Below are 16,843 nucleotides of genomic sequence, written 5' to 3'. Positions count from 1 at the left end.
CATTATGTGTTGAAGGCTTGAAGCGTAGCTTTTTTAAAAGTAGGGCTTATTTTAATCCTTTTATTATCATATGATTTTTAAAGTGCATGAATTGGTACGTCCCAAAAAGCTAACAAAACACAAATGATAGGAAATTACAATGTATACTAATGCTAAGCTTAAATAAAAACTCCATATACTTCCTGCAAAAAATTAAATAATACTTCCTCCGTTTTCTTTTACTTGCAACACTTCCCTAAAAAGGAAATGTCACAATACTTACAACACACTATAAAAGGAAAGTTACTTTAGGGAAAAACTATATTATCTCCCTTATTTAAAACACATGAGCCACAAAATTACACTCCTAACAACCACTCATCCTATTTTAAAGTTTATTATATCATGTAAACCTCACCTTTCTTAATTACCGTGCTAAAGGATGTGTTGCATCTAAAAGAAAACGGAGAAAGTACGAAACAAGGTTATTGAAAATGCTCAGAAGACAACCTACTCCATTAGCCACGTTTAAAGCAATATTAGGGATCTATTTCAGCCTCTTTGGGTCCTTAAATTACGCATTAGTTCATTACTTTTACTTTTGTTATGTAACTTTCTCTAGAACAATATCATTGCTGTCTAAAAAGAGTAGCAAACATATAAAAACCGTGTTTTCTTTTATTCTCTGATTAGTTTCCAAAGACTTTCATAGTCAAGTTTTTATGCATAAAATAAGGTCTAGTGATACTCAAAAGGGCTATAAAACTGAACGTCTAAACTTCGACGATGGAAAAAAGAAAAAAAAAAACACAGAATTATTTTTATCAAAAAATCTATACAAAAAAAGTTTTTCAAAAATGGCATCCATGAACATACATGGAGGTGGTGATGATGGTACTAATGCTCTTATTGATGTTGAATTGTACCGTCTATTAGTCGCTGGAGATGTTGCAGGGTTTAACAGAGTCATTCCGAGTAGGCAAGTTGATGTTCTAGAGCTTCGGTGTGCAAGTGACAACAACACTGTCCTCCACATTGCTGCCAGCTCTGGAAAGGTAGAATTGGTCAATGACATTCTTATACAATGGCCAGAGTTAATGGTCCATAGAAATTCTAAAGGAGATCTTCCTATTCACTTTGCACTCAAGACTGGTATAATAAACATCGCTGTTGTCGATGCCCTGATTAGATGGCTGCATCTGCAGCAGGCAACAGGCAACATTATTACAGTTCGTCAAGTACTAGAGCGGAAAAATGTTGAAGGGAATACTGCTCTTCACATTGCCTTGCAATTATCTGATGAAGACCAACGGATCAAGCTCGTGAGCGAGTTGGTTGACTTGTATCCTCCTGCATCTTATGCTATGAATAATGAGGGGATCTGTCCTTTGTACCTGACTACCAAAAACGAGCATGAAGGCGTTGTTCGACACATGCTAGAGAAGTTGCAGCCATTCAAACAAGATTCACTTAGCTATTTGACGGAAGGTCAGTCTATACTGCATGTTGCTGTTTCTGCCCGGAGGACAGGTATGTACACTTCCCATCCAATATTTCCCCTCCCCTCCCCTCCTCTCATATCAAATATATCAATTGTCAAACACAAATTATCAATCAATCAACACTTACTATATACTAAAGGAATCACAGATTATTTTAGAAATACACATGTCAGTATGTCACATTAACATTTAAAAATTTCCCCGCCAAAAACTTTTATTATATTTTATTTAAAGACAAAAAAAAGAGGAGAGAATATACAACCTAAATAATACAAAAATAACAACTTCTTTAGGCAAATAATATATATTAAATGTATACACAATGTTTAAACAAATACAAACATATACTCCTATACATATATTTTTTTTTTTTAAAGGAAAAACATAGCCTATATATAAGAATGAATTAACATTAATTACACTGTACTGATATACCCGTGATTTTGTCATAACTTTTTAACTTAATTTCATGTTAGGTATGTATATTTAATGATTACATATAACTCTAGGGCTACATATAATTGAAAAGATAAAAGTAACTACGTACAAACTGTATATACTCTCTCCGTCCCCAAAACTTCGACTCTTTTGGCCTAATTTTAGTCCCATAATGATCGACCCGTTAGCATTAAAATATCCACCAATTTAGTTTTTTTTTTTTTTTTTTTTTTTTTTTTTTTTTTTTTTTTTTTTTTACTTTAATAGTACTCTATTTTCTTTGTGATTTTTTTTTTTAATTTTTATTTTGAGTTTCCTTTTTTATTTTTAAATCCAAAACACTTATGAAGTATAGTAAGGGTTTGTTGTGTTCACCTTATTGTCACTTATTTCAAGTGTAATTAGTTCAGTTAAGTTCAAATAAGTTCAATTCAAGAAAATTAAGTTTTGATGAGGGTTAGTTACTCAAGTTCAAATCACAACTCAAATAAGTTTAAATCAAGTGAATAGAGCACACCCTAATTCTATAAAATATGGTTTGATTATATTAAGCACTTTTGTGATTCTTTTTTTGTGAAAAATTACCTTATTAAGGGCCTGTTCACATTTACTTAATTTCAGTTCAGTTCAGTTTAGTTCAGCTCCAATCAGTTCAGTTCAGTTCAGCTCCAATCAGTTCAGTTCAGCTCTTAATTTCCTTCTCTCATAAAATATTCATTTCAGCTTAATTAGTTCAGTTCAGTTCAGTTTAGCTCCAATCAGTTCAGTTCAATTCAGCTCCAATCAGTTCAGTTCAGTTCAGCTCTAATCAGTTCAGTTCAGTTCAGCTTAGTTTAGTAAATGTGAACAGGCCCTAAAAAAATGTCTTATAAAACTTAGGGCATGTTCATATTTACTTAATTTCAGTTCAGTTCAGTTTTGTTCAGTTCAGTTCAGTTCAGTTCAGTTCAGCTCCTAATTTCCCTCTCTCATAAAATATTCATTTCAGCTCAATTCAGTTCAGTTCAGCTCTAATCAGTTTAGTTCAGTTCAGTTCAGTTCAGTTCAGCTCAGTTCAGTAAATGTGAACAGGCCCTTAGATATCGTAAGAAACTACCTTATAAAACACTTAGGGGGTGTTTGGCAAGTGGGAATTGAGGGTGGGATTAGGAATTTTAATCCCAATTGAAAAAATAAGCCTTGTTTGTTTGGTGGGAATGAGAATAAAAAAGGGTTTGGGAATGAGATTATTTATGGGTGAATTCCCATCATTTTATTACCTAGAGAGGGTAAATAATAAATTGATGGGAATGGAAATAGGAATTGGGGGAAAATGACATTTTTGCCATTAATGAAATGAATGAAATAATAATCTTAGTCAGGGTATTTTTGTAAAATTGTTATTTATTCATTTATATTCCTACTCACTATCCAAACAAGATATTGTCATATTTTCATGTATTCCCATCAATTAATTCCCAATCCAATTCCCATCTTTTAATCCCCAAACTCCCATTTCCACAATCCAAACGCCCCGTAAATGTTGTAAGAAACTACCTTTTGCCGAATTATTGCATTGATAAGGGACATTTAATGACCCATTTTCAATCATTTTTTTGGACTTTTTGTCAAAAATATCTTATTATAACACCTTTTTTTTTTTTTTTTTTTTTGAGAAACTGCCTAATAAAAAAAATGTTGTAAGAAACTACTTATTAAAAGAGTAAATGTTATAAATGACTACCTTAGGTCGGAATGTCACCGTTTACCAAGATTTCCGGCGTTACCCTCACGTGACGTTTAATTAAGCCTTGTTGATAAAAGATACCCTGTAAGGCTGTAACCGTTTTCGAGAGGAAGTACTAATGTAGGTTTGATATGTATTTGCAAATACATATCAAACCTTAAAATATTGAAAAGTATTGTAAAGCACATGGGGGTGAGATAAAGGAGGAGAGAGATGGGCACGTGGGACTAGTTTTTAAATGTACCACTGAAAGCTTATATAATATCATTGACTGTGTAGTGATACTATTTCTACACGTAGTTAGTACCACTGAATGAATATACAGTACCATTGAATCAATATATAGTACCACTGTATGTTCAATGATACTATTTGATCATCTAGTGATACTATTAATCACCTAGTTGTACACTTAAATCCAGCACATGGGGGTGAGAAAAATGAGGAGAGAGATGGGTAAATTTCATGCGAAATGTCTCTTATGCCCCTTGATATGTATGTACAGGTACCTATCAAACCTCCCTTTGGAAGGCCTCCGTTTTCGAACCATTGGTTCTAAACTTATTTTATGTTCATCAATATACTTTTAACCTTTTTTTCCTTTAATAAACTTTTAGATTTCTGTACAGTATATTGATATACATTTTGCAAAATATCAATTAGATTTGTACTTCAATTGCAGAAATGTTGGAGAATTTGCTTAGTTATGATGATGAAAAGCTTATCAATGTAGTGGACAAAGAAGGCAGAACAGCCCTATCAGAAGCAGCATTTAAGGGTTTTTTGGATAAAGTTCAAATTTTTCATACAAGAGTTGTACATACAGCCTTAATAAGCAACAAAGATAAATCCTTTCCAATTCATCAGGCAGTGCTTGGAGGCCATATTAGTATTATCAATGTACTGAGTAGCACGAGGTTCTTGCTAGATGCAAGAGGCCGAAATATTCTACATTTGGCAACATCAAAGGGTGACTCAAAATTGGTCTCTTGTGTGCTTAGCTTACCGGATGTAGACTTCTTAATCAATCAAATTGACGATGATGGCAACACTCCTCTACATCTAGCTACCCTTGGTAAGCACGTTGAGGTGGTTGAAGTTCTCATTCAAAACGAAGGAGTCAATGTTGGATTACTAAATAAGGAAGGGTTGATGGCATACGATTTGGCAAAAAAACTAGTGAGTGTAGATGATGCAGACAAAGATCTGGTTCAGAAACTATATTTGATGCTAGAAAGAGCTACAAATGACATAAAATTGTTTCCCATTGATGAAGAAGTGTATCTACACTTGGCTAATCGAGAGATATATCGAGTTTTAGAAATGATTTCAGTAAGAATGTTGCGGCTCAAGGATCTTCTTAGCATAGAGGATGGAAGCAATGTTCTTCATGTTGCAGCTTGTATGAATCAACCCTTAGTGATTGTTGATCTCCTTGTTGGCCACAATTGTACTTCCCTCATGTACCAAGCTAATAAGAAGGGCGACCTTCCAATTCATTCAGCTGTCAAGGTTGACAAGTTGGGATCCCTTCAAGCTCTTTTAGAAAGGTCAAACATACCCGCAAATCGTGTATGTGAAAGGCCTAATATGGATGGAAACACAGCATTGCATGTTGCGCTACTAAATAACCAGAGGAAAATTGCTAACTACTTGTACAATCAATGTCCACAAGCAGCGTATTGGTTAAACAAAGACAAGATTTGTCCTTTGTTTCTTGCTATTAAGAATTGGGGTACTACTAAGAACAAAATGATCACCAGTATGATCCAAGGAATTGAAGGCAATGTGGGACTTCAAAATCATATGAAGGGTGCTAAATCAATAGTGCACGTAGTAATTCTTGCAAGAAACACAGGTAAATACTCCGTAGTTTGATTTTCAATTTTTTTTTAACAAGCACCAATATTATGTTTCTTTAGTAAACTGGGGTAAACCATAATTAAATGAAATTGAGAGTTAAATTACTTACAAACACAAATGAGCGCGGAACTTTGATTTTTAATCATCATGTGGTTGCTTTGTTACTTGAGGAAAGGAATAACTCCACAAGTTTCAAAATTCAAACTACTTATTAAGTGCAAGTAATACTTACTACCCTTCAAATATTTGGATTATTCATTACACTTGTTACTTCAATGCTAACCTAAACACTTCAACCTTATAAACAACATCCATGATTATAGAAGAAAATGTTTTGATAGCATGAAAGAAAAGATCTAATTTGAAACCTCCTTTGTGATGTATGCTCACAAATGGGGTTTAGATAAGCATTTCAAAAAGAATTGCAACTTTGGAATTTTTAATGTCTTACAAAAAATACCCTAAATTGCAACTAATATGTAATTGAGGTAGTATATAGCACAAATGTGGTCCAATGATTGTATAATATTTAGAAAGTTAATGTATAGCCAGAAATATCATTGCATGGTAGTCTCATATACAATGATGAATATTAGTTTATTGTTAATGCAGCTATCTTGGAAAAAATAATCGACACAGCTCCAGGTCTTTTGGATTCACTTGACAGTGAAGGGAGAAGTCCTCTTTCTTATGCAGCACTTAGTGGCCATATTGAGGGGGGTTAAACTACTACTGGAAAAATGTCCTAGTTTTGAATTTAAGCGCGATAAAGATGAGGAAGGATCCTTTCCGATTCACCAAGCTGTGAAGGGGGGTTTTGTCAAGGTCATTAAACTATTTCACCACATGCATTTGCTCAATAACAAGGGTCAAAACATCCTTCATGTGGCTGCTTCCAATGACGGGATCACACTTTTCATGTACATGCTTGGACGTCGAAAGTTTTTTAAGCCTTTGATAAATATAGGTGATGATGATGGAAACACTCCACTCCATTTGGCTATTAAAGGTTTTCACCTTATGGCTGTGTACAATTTGCTATGGCTTGGAAACATCAACATCATGGATTTAAAAAACAAAGAATTGCAAACAAGTAGAGATATATTTCTAATGCACAAGAAATATCAAGATGAAAATGGACTCTCTTCTCTACAGGTACCGATCTCTTCCTTTCCGTAGTCTTCCTTAATTAATACTCCATACAACTTACTAATAATTTGATGCAAAGTGAAATTGTTCCATAACAAATTTGATGCATTGTTAGCTTTCTAATTAATTGACAACTCTTAGAGATAATAAAAAATGGATACATGCACTGATGCGCACACACTTATTTGTCTTAGTAAATATATGTTAATTCTAAAGATTAATCATATCATATAGCTGGAGAGGAGAGGAACGAACTAGCCACAAACCACCACACCACCACTGAGCACCACCTTAGCCGGCCGTACCGTACACACCAGGATGAGGGGGAGAGAGAGAGAGAGAGAGGCGTGTGAATGAGAGAGAATAAGGTTTTGGGTGTTTTGGTTGCTTGCTTCACAATTCATTGTATGTATGGGTGAATTATGATTTGTCCATCAACCCTAGACATGACCTCTATTTATATATCACATATATAATTAGAATCCATGTCAAACCTAAACACTTAATCCAAAAAAATCTACACTACTAACAGTAGCCCTAGTCCTTAATTACATAGCTTGTCATTGCCTCATGAGGCCCATTAATGGGCTTCACACTTGTTCAATCCAATACCTTTGTGTGTGACTTTATAAAATCCATTCTATTGAGCTTTGAGACTATTTGACTAGATCAAAGATCATTTATCATATCTAGTAACAGTGGCAACCCAAAATAATGAACTGATTATCTCCATAATATTGATATATCTAGTAATTGCATTTGACAAAGACATAATTCCTTCAGTTTTTAGCGAACCGCTCAAAGGTCGCATTATTTTTGACAATTTTTCTTTTAAAAATGAAAGAATAATTCCACTTATTTAATAAAGTAACATATATACATTAAGGTAACACCATTTGCTCATCACCATGCCCCCTATAACTTAATTAATTGTCTTATATGTGATTATGTGAAGTGACCACACCTATGGCTAGCCACATATAAGAATTTGTGTTTAAGGAATGATGCCCAACGATAATAATTTACATAAATATATAGTGGTATAGAATAAGAAATGTTATGTAATATTTTACAAAATACTACTTAGAATATTATGGCATTTTTGTTTTCTTACAAAATTTTTTAAAAAACAAAAGTATTATAATTATTATTATTATTATTATTATTATTATTATTATTATTATTATTATTATTATTATTATTATTATTATTATATCAACAAGAATAACATGAATAGTGAGTATTTTTTAATGAAGAACAAGGGTATGTTTTTCATATTACGAATACTAAAATATTGTTACCCCTTCCATCTCACATTATTAATTGTACTATAAATTTAAACATTGATATTAATCTTATGATGGTATATCACAATGTTTATTGTACCGGTCTTTTTTATATGTTTTTTTACTTCTAATCATTTCGAATAGTTTCTAATAAAATAATAATGAAATATTATTGTAAAATCGATAGCACGAGTTTTGAGCTAATAACTCTTAATACTAAAATAGATTTCCTCTCCAAAACTCCATTTCCTAATTAACCTTTTTTTTTTGGGGAAATATTTTTACAACACAACTACTCATATAATAAAATTATTCCAAATCTTTTACTACCTCTATTTCATAATTTTTGCAACTTTGAGATATTATTTAATTTGTGAGATGTAAAATATTCCAAAATTGCAAAAAATATAAAACGGATGTAGTATATTACCTCTTTATAATGAATACATTCCTTTTATTTAGGTTCTTAATTTCTTCATACTACATATTTGCCTAAAATATTATTTCAACTCTTTTTCTACTACTCCGTATCTTTTTAAATAGAGTATTAATAGATATTGCCTAAAAAATAATAATAATAAATTAATTTATATGTAATTAAAATTAAAGAAATTACTTTAATTTAAAACATCACTTTAAATTTTTTTTTTTCAAATACCTGTAATATAATATTTTAATTTATATATTAACTATACAATAAAATTAATGATAATTTTGTTTCCTAGAGTTACATATACAGTATCACAAATTAAGATATGAAGTATTAGATATATATGACTATAAATTAAATATTATGTTTGACAACCTAGGCCACTGACATTATTCTTCACTCACTCATATATATCAAAATACTAGCTTAGGTCCCATGCCATGCACGATAAATCCAATCTATACAATATTAATTATATCTAACAAAAAATTTAATAAAATATACACATCCAATATATAGACATTATATTGTCATAATTTATATTAACTAGATGAAGCCCGTGCAATGCACGGTTTGTTTGATTTTTTTATATTTATTTTAATTTTTTTATTTTATTTTATTTTATTTTTTTTTTTTTGTATTTATGAGCTAAAATTTGTTATTTATTTAGATAAAATTGCTAACATTAAAAGATAATATTTAATTAATTTAAACTTAAAAATCTCATTCGACAATTTTTGCTTACGTGGCATTTGAATTATTTAATTCTAAAACAAATTAATAATCTCTTATTTAATTGGCTACTATTAAGGGCGCGCTGAGAAATTAGATCCTACGTGGCTCTCTAAAAACTCGAGAAAAAACTCCCCTTTAAATATATATATTAGATTAATAGGGATAATAAAAGTTTTTTTTTTACTAAAAATAATCCCACCTTTAATCTAAATCTACTCCCAATAGTCCCAAGTGACTGGTTACCTGTTAAAAAGGGTTTTTTTTTTTTTTTTTTTTTGAGTATATAGTACATGTGTTACCAAAAAAAATTGTCTAAAATTTTAAATTACAATAATAAGCGTTTAATAAAATTTAAAGGGAATTAGCCAGCCACCCCCCTCCACCAGCCCTAAAGCAATACAAAATCTTCCGAATTGAAGTATACCATTAGATGAAGCTCAAGTCATCGTTGTCGCTATTATGGGTGGTCTAGGAGGCCGAAATCGAGGCAAAGGAGAGTGACAGAATCCGAGGTGGTTTGAACGGCCGAAATCGAGGTCGAACGACTAAGGGTGGTTTTGGCGGCCAAAATCGAGGCAAATGGAGGGGACTAAGATCAGGACGGAAATGACGAGAAGATTTTATGGGCCAGAAAAGGGACAAGGGAAGAGGAAATGAGAAGTCCGAAAATGTTGCGGGGGAAGGGGAAGGGAGAACAAGATCGGGACGGGGAAAGGTTTCGAACAAAGGTGTTTGGTAGTTCAGGGGGAGGATACGACGGTCGAAGCAGCACGGCGCATTGCTCCGGCGTTGAGGGCCGGCAGGCGATCACAATGGTGGGAGAGGGCTGTCGTGATAGTTGGTTAGGCAAGTAGGGGAGGTTTTTATTTATTTATCGAAGGTGGTTAGGCTGGTGGGGGTGTTTGGTGGTTTAAGGGATAGGGAGTAGGTTTAGAAGCGTCGCAGTCATCGTCACTGGGGTTGGGTGTTTGGGTGACCGAAGCTGGTGGGAGTGGGGTCAAGGGCGGCGCGGGAGGTTGGCTGGTGGTGGTTTTTAAATAATTATTTTTATTTATTTTTTTAATTTAACTTTTATAAATTTTATTTATTTTTTACTTTTTTAACAAAATCACAAGCCGATACCTGTCAAGTAACTTGTTACATGACCCGTTGGAAGTTGGGACCATTTTAAGCGGATTGATACCAAAGGTGGGATTATTTAAAAACAACTAAAAGGTGGGATTATTTTAGTGAACGCCCCAAAGGTAGGATTATTTCGGACAATTTTTCCTAAACGAAAAGGATTATAAAGAAATGTAAAATAAAATAACACGTGGTAAAATATTACGGAGGTCAATGAAATGTAGAAAATAATGGAGCACAAGTGGCAAATGGGGTTTGCGTTTTTTAATATTAAAGTATCTTTTGGGCCCGTTCTATACACAGATTGTGCATAAGTCATTATTTATGAAAATTTTACACTACATTCCGGTGTAGCTTCTGCTACCTACACCCCCCTCCCCAAGTGACGTCATTTTGAACATATAATATTTCAAAACTGAACATATTTTAATAATAGTTGTAAATGAACATATTATTATTTATAATTGAACATTTAATTAAGGAGCATTATTATAGATGAAAAATGTATAAAATTTATAATTTTTGTACTTGTTATTGAAAATTTTTTAAGGTAGCACACACTCCTTATTGTAATTGTAAGAATCATTTCCATGAAAACTACATACAATATAGTACACACTCTTATTGAAATTCCTTATTAAATTTGTTAAAATAACTCATTAATGATATAATTGCACTAGGCGAAAAAAGGGGTTGGCCACCGGTTCAAAACCCCCCTTTGCCACCGGTTTTGAACCGGTGGCCAGTGGGGGGGTGGCAATACCCCAAAAGAAAGGCCACCGGTTCAAACCGGTGGCAAAAACAAGTATTTGCCACCGGTTAACCGGTGGCAATATTATTTCCCGGTTTTTTTTTTTTGGATATTAAATATTATTGCCACCGGTTAACCGGTGGCAATACTGTCCCAAAAAAAAAAAAAAATTCTTTTTTTTTTTTATACACTTTGAAATCAGAATACATTAAAATTTAATAATAATAAACATAAATTATGTAATATACATAAATCTGCCTCAAAAAAAAAAAAAAGTAATATACATAAATCAAATCTGCAAAATTACATACAAAAATTAAATCTGCAAAAATTACATACATAAATTTGGGAAAATTACATACATAAATCTGCAAAATTACATACATAAATTACATAAATCTATATAAAATTATAAATCTACAAAATTACATACATAAATTACATAAATCTATGTAAAATTTTTGCTTCAAAAAAAAAAAAAAAAAAAAAAAATCTATGTAAAATTTACCACCACCAACCGTCACCCCACACGACCCACCACCTCCTACCACCACCAACCGTCACCCCACACCACCATCTCCAACCCCAGCCCTCACCTCACGCCACCAGAACCCAGATCCACCCACCGTAAAATCATCACCCAAACCCACCCACAACCCACGACCCACAACCCACAACCCACGACCCACAATCCACGCCCCACCTACAACCCACCACTAACAACCGACAACCCACCACTAACAATCCACCACCGAATTAACCAAAACCACAAACCAACCACGAAAAACCACCCAAACACCCACGAAAACCACCCAATCACCCACCAAAAAACCACCCACAATAAACCATCTAATCACCCACCACCCAAAAACAGAAAAAATGAAAAAAAAAATTGAAAAAAATACACAAATCGTCATTCGACGACTCTCCATACCTTGAATTAGGTTTACGAGGCCAAATTCGACCATAAAAACTCTAGATCTAGAGTTTTCATGGTCGAATTTGACCTGAAAACCTATGGTTTCATCACGAGGAGAGATGCGAGAATATGCTGCGTTTAACGACTTGTTGTTGATGATCGGCTTGGTGGCTGCGTTTAATGACTTGTTGTTGATGATCGGCTTGGTGGCTGCGGTGTTCAGTGGCGGTGGTCGGCTTGGTGGCTGCGGTGTTCAGTGGCGGTGGTGGTAGTTCGCAGAGAGATCAGGAGAGGAGAGGAAGAGTATCGTAGACGCATAGAGGAGAGAGAAAGAGACAGGAGAGAGAAGGAGGAGAGGGGAGAGAGTAGGAGGAGAGGCTGCGAGAGAGAAGGAGGAGTTAGGGTTAGGGGTTTATAAAGAGGGGGGGCGGTTTTTTTTTTATTTTAAAAAGCCACCGGTTTTTAAACCGGTGGGATTAATATTTTCCCCACCGGTTCGAACCGAACCGGTGGCAATACTAATTCCTTAAAACCCCGCCCATTTTCCCCCTATTTTTTGCCACCGGTTTTCGAAAACCGGTGGCCATTGAGCGGTGCTTTTTTGCTTTTTTCTACTAGTGTTGGGTGCTTTAATTAGTAGTATAAAAATGAACTTTTAAGTATATGCACATATTCATTTTAAAATTAATGCATTTACTTGTTAAAAATGAAATGATCATGAATAAGAATGAATATGAACTTTTATCAATATGTAAATTATCATTTATATATAATGAAAATGAACATTTATCAATACGTAAATTAACATGTATCATCTATTAAAATATGAATGACGTTATACTAACATATAAATGAACATTTAACAAAATGAAATTGAACATTCATAAAAAAAAATAATTAAAGAAATAATAAAAAAAAAAAATAACTACGAACGATAATCTTGGTTTCTCTTCTCTGAAACGGTTTCCTTCACTCTGCAAACAACATTGAAGAATGTACTAATATAATTTATTAGTTCTTCAATAAAAATTGCTAAGATTATAGTATAATACTTACATTGATTTACATTTTTCATGTTTGATGTTTCAATTACATTTTTGAAATACATTGCAACAAAAAAAATTAGTAAAACCTAGAGTTTATACTCTTTTTCAATCCAAATTAAATTTAAACAAAATAACTTACTTTTTCAGATTTTGTGCCTTGTTTTATTGAATTTCATAGTGCATGAAGATTTTTTTAATGATAATTTAAAAACAATTTTGCAATTAAAGCTTTTGATGAGAGAAAACCTTGCATAGAAATGGGTGTGGAGAGAGAAAATGTAAAAAAGAGTGAGGAGAGATAAAATGAAAGTTAATGGAGGGTGGGTAGTATTCTAAACAACAGGTTTAGAGGAGGTGTAGGGTGTCCAACCTACACTAGGGTCTAGTGTTCACTAATTGCATTATTTATGTATACTTGAAATTTCACAAATTACTCACGGGTTTTTCTTCGTTTTCTTATGAAAATCAATTGTTCTTTCTTTGCAGCCTCAATTTACATAAAACATTTTGATTCTCTATTTATTTATTTTTTTTTTTTTTTTTTTTTGGGGGAACTTAGGGTTGAGGTGAAACGTTTTTTGTATTCAAAATTTGTATTTACGTTAAGAGATAGATCAAGGGAAGATAAGAGGTCAAATAACTTAGCTGAATGACAAATGTGATTAAAGTCGTAAAGATAAGGGGTCAAATAATTCAATGACAAGTGTAATTAAATTCAATTGAAAGATGGAGGGAGAACAGGAGAACGAAAGTTAAGAAATTCAATTTGTTGAATTAAATTAGAAGTTACAGTATTTACATATATAGTTGTTAGGAAAAAAAAAGAAGGAAGCTGAAGAAATCTTATGAAAACATAAAGAAAGATAAAAACATTAATTGAACTCATGGAAAAGAAATGAAAGAGGTAAGGAAGACACGAGGTACTTTGGTATATGTGTTTTTAAATACTAAAAAATAAAGTATAGAAATATGGATATAATCATATATATTAATAGATACAGATAGATTAAGTATATATATATACTATTGGTTTCCCAAAAAGTAAATATATACGGTAGAATTTTATTATGGGTAATGCTATATGTAGCCCTAAGGGCTATATATAAGCATTAAATATACTATTGGAAATGGAATAAAATTAGGAATTCATGACAAAAACACGCGTAAATCAGTGTAATTAGTGTTTATATTTTCATGATTTCTTAACTTTTAACAATTTTCAAGGAAAAATTTAATGCTTATATGTAGCCCTAAGGGCTATGTATAGCATTTTCCTTTTATTATTCATCAATATTTATACAGGACCATACATACTCTGTAATTCTTATATATAAAGCATTAAAAGCAACTAATAACATCCAAAAATAATGGTAACAGAAAATTTGTACAGTCAAAATTAAGTTAACCTTTGCGCGATTAGTTTAAAATAAGTCCATCTTTTAATTAACTCAAAATAAGTCAATCTTTATAAATTTTCTTCCCAAACTAAGTCATGACTTGCTGGTTTTAGGGGTGACCGATTGTTTGGGTTATATATGCCACGTGTTATAATATAACTAGTGTGTGGTTCAGGCGATGCCCAGGTTGCTAGTTTGTATTTGTTGGTTTCGAGTTTAAGTCTTGCTATAAACATTTTTTAGTTGTCAAAATCAATCATTACATAATGGAAATAAATAGTATAATAAACCAACAATTAACTTATCTAAGTTAACTATAATTTTGTTGGATTAAAAACACAAGTAATAAATGGCTAAGATGGTAAGACTTGTAACTTAAGACTTGTTGGTCTTGAGTTCAAGTAAGGTGACACGTGGAACAGTTTAAGGAACGTTTATTAATATATAAGTATAGATTGGTTCATTTTAAAATTTTAATTAATTTGCATTTAACATTTTATCAAAGAAAATTCCCTCCTCCCCACCGTTCCATTGAACAGCAGTCTGCTCTCCCTCACCGGCCATATTATTCCAATCATGCCATCGCCGATCATCTCTCCATCCACCAGCCGCCGCCTATCCTTTTCTCTCTTTTGCTTTCCACCGTCATCTCTTCTCTCCCCTCTCAACCTAACTTTTCGGATTTCTGGGAGGGGTTTTTTATGAGTGGGTGATGGATTTTCCGGGTGCTTCTTAGTGGTTGGTGGAGTGGGGAAAAGGGAGGTCGGCCGACGTTTAAGGAAGGGGAAGAGAAAGGGGTGTCGTGTAGTGGTTGGGTGGGATGAGATTGAAAAAGTATCGAGGTGGGGAGATCCAGATCCTGTGCGGTGGCCGGGAGGTGGGGGACTGGTTGATACCGTTGGTATTGTTTTGTTTTTTTTTTAAATAAAATATTTAATTAACAAATATCTTCTAAAGTTTAATCAACAATAAATTAAAATAAGTAATTTTTAATAAAAAAAATATATTAAGAAAGTGACTTTGTTTAATAAGTTAATTAAAGGTCAATTAACTTATTCAATGAAAATCATATAACTAATATACTCCTTCCGTTTTTAAATCTTTGCTCCACTTTCCTTTTACGCCCGTTTTTAAATACTTGTTCTATTTCCTTATTTAGAAAGCTTTTACAATACTCCCTCTGTCCCTAAATTACATTCCTCCTTTCTATTTTTGGTAAGTTTTTTCTAGTAAATCAACTCTCTTTTTATGTTTTATATTTAATGCTTTCTCACTCATCCTTACCTAATCGCACTCATAATCCTTGTGCCAAATTACAATGAATATGATTGGTTAAAATTTTTCAATTAGGAGCATGTGATTGTTCCTTTTTTTTTTTGCAAAGGATTATTGATGACATGTCATGAGTAATAACTAATCTATCTTTGTACTTCCCATTGCATTATCTAATTATTGTTATTTGTCTTATTCTTCCCTCCTTAATTCCCGTGTAAATTTCCAAAGAGGAATGTAATTTAGGGACGGAGGGAGTATTTAATTAATTTTTTTCACTAAGTGGACCCAACAATATTAATTTAATACTCTCTAGCTCTCTTTCAATTCTTTCCACTACTTTTGTTTTTTTACAATTTTTTTTATTCTTCCACCAACTCCAATACCTCCAAAAATATTATTTTCTCCAATTTCTCCTAAAACTCCGCGCATGGAGAAATAAAGCAAGTATTTAAAAACGGAGAGAGTATAAAGCTAAACTTTTAGCCAGGTCACGAGACAGCGACACTTGGCATTCTTGCTTTTCGTCAAGTGTCGTGCCATGTTGGATAAATTTAAATAGACTTCATAAGATAAAAAAAAGTTAGTTTAGAATTCTATTTGAATAGAATTTCAGGATAAAATTGTTAGTTTAGAGTTTAATTTTCGATAAAATACCAAAATTTCAGATGTGTACAAATTGAAATATAATTTTATTCAAAAAAATTAATAGATATAATTCTCAAAAATTATCATATAAATTTATTTTTATATTATAATATTTTTTGGAGCGAAAGAAGTAGTTCAAAGCGTAAAACATCTATTTATAATATGTATTAATCGGTTAAAATAATATATTTCACACTCTAATAGAATTTTATTACTATATAGACCTGTCAATTAGGATCGGGTCCTGAGTCACTTCAGGTTACGAGTCAAGAAATGTTCAACCTTTGCCCAAAGTTTTGGGTTCGGATCAACCCAACGGGTTTTGAACAATTATTTTATTTAATTTATTTTTTTATTTTGCTATTTTTTTTTTATGCAAGCTAAATTTTTATTTTTTTAATGTATTGAATCGAACATTTTTACCAACATTTTTATCAGCCACCACATGACTACTAGATAACAAATCGTCACAAAAGCAAATGAATAACTTAATAATTTTGTATCAATGATATATTTTAAATTTTGATATATACATTAAAAATTTATCTTAAAAATTCAATAAACAACTCAGGCATCGCAT

The 16,843-nt window shown here is 32.4% G+C and overlaps 2 protein-coding genes across 2 annotated transcripts; both read left to right on the top strand.

Moving 5' to 3' along the window:
• Positions 1-836: 836 nt before the first annotated feature.
• LOC145606986 (protein ACCELERATED CELL DEATH 6-like) lies at positions 837-4,619 on the top strand. The gene is made up of 3 exons (XM_081662788.1): positions 837-1,509; positions 4,328-4,461; positions 4,557-4,619. Exons 1-3 carry the CDS (start codon positions 837-839, stop codon positions 4,617-4,619), a joined length of 870 nt encoding a protein of 289 aa, XP_081518914.1.
• A 253-nt stretch (positions 4,620-4,872) lies between these two features.
• LOC145606985 (protein ACCELERATED CELL DEATH 6-like) lies at positions 4,873-6,233 on the top strand. The gene is made up of 2 exons (XM_081662787.1): positions 4,873-5,503; positions 6,121-6,233. The coding sequence occupies exons 1-2, from the start codon at positions 4,873-4,875 to the stop codon at positions 6,231-6,233; spliced, it is 744 nt and encodes a 247-aa protein (XP_081518913.1).
• The last annotated feature ends 10,610 nt before the right edge of the window (positions 6,234-16,843 follow it).

Source organism: Chenopodium album, chromosome 23, assembly GCF_948465745.1.
Source record: "Chenopodium album chromosome 23, dcCheAlbu1.1, whole genome shotgun sequence".
NCBI lineage: Eukaryota > Viridiplantae > Streptophyta > Magnoliopsida > Caryophyllales > Amaranthaceae > Chenopodium > Chenopodium album.
Note: the sequence above shows the minus strand (reverse complement) of the source record. Positions and strands in the feature narration are given on the sequence as shown.

What these genes read in the sequence shown, in the direction of transcription:
- LOC145606986 (XM_081662788.1), top strand. Translation starts at nt 837, where the DNA reads ATGGCATCCATGAACATACATGGAGGTGGTGATGATGGTACTAATGCT. An exon ending in TGTTTCTGCCCGGAGGACAG is followed by an intron (nt 1,510 to 4,327) that starts GTATGTACACTT and finishes CTTCAATTGCAG; the next exon opens with AAATGTTGGAGAATTTGCTT. An exon ending in AAATTTTTCATACAAGAGTT is followed by an intron (nt 4,462 to 4,556) that starts GTACATACAGCC and finishes TGTACTGAGTAG; the next exon opens with CACGAGGTTCTTGCTAGATG.
- LOC145606985 (XM_081662787.1), top strand. Translation starts at nt 4,873, where the DNA reads ATGCTAGAAAGAGCTACAAATGACATAAAATTGTTTCCCATTGATGAA. An exon ending in AATTCTTGCAAGAAACACAG is followed by an intron (nt 5,504 to 6,120) that starts GTAAATACTCCG and finishes TTGTTAATGCAG; the next exon opens with CTATCTTGGAAAAAATAATC.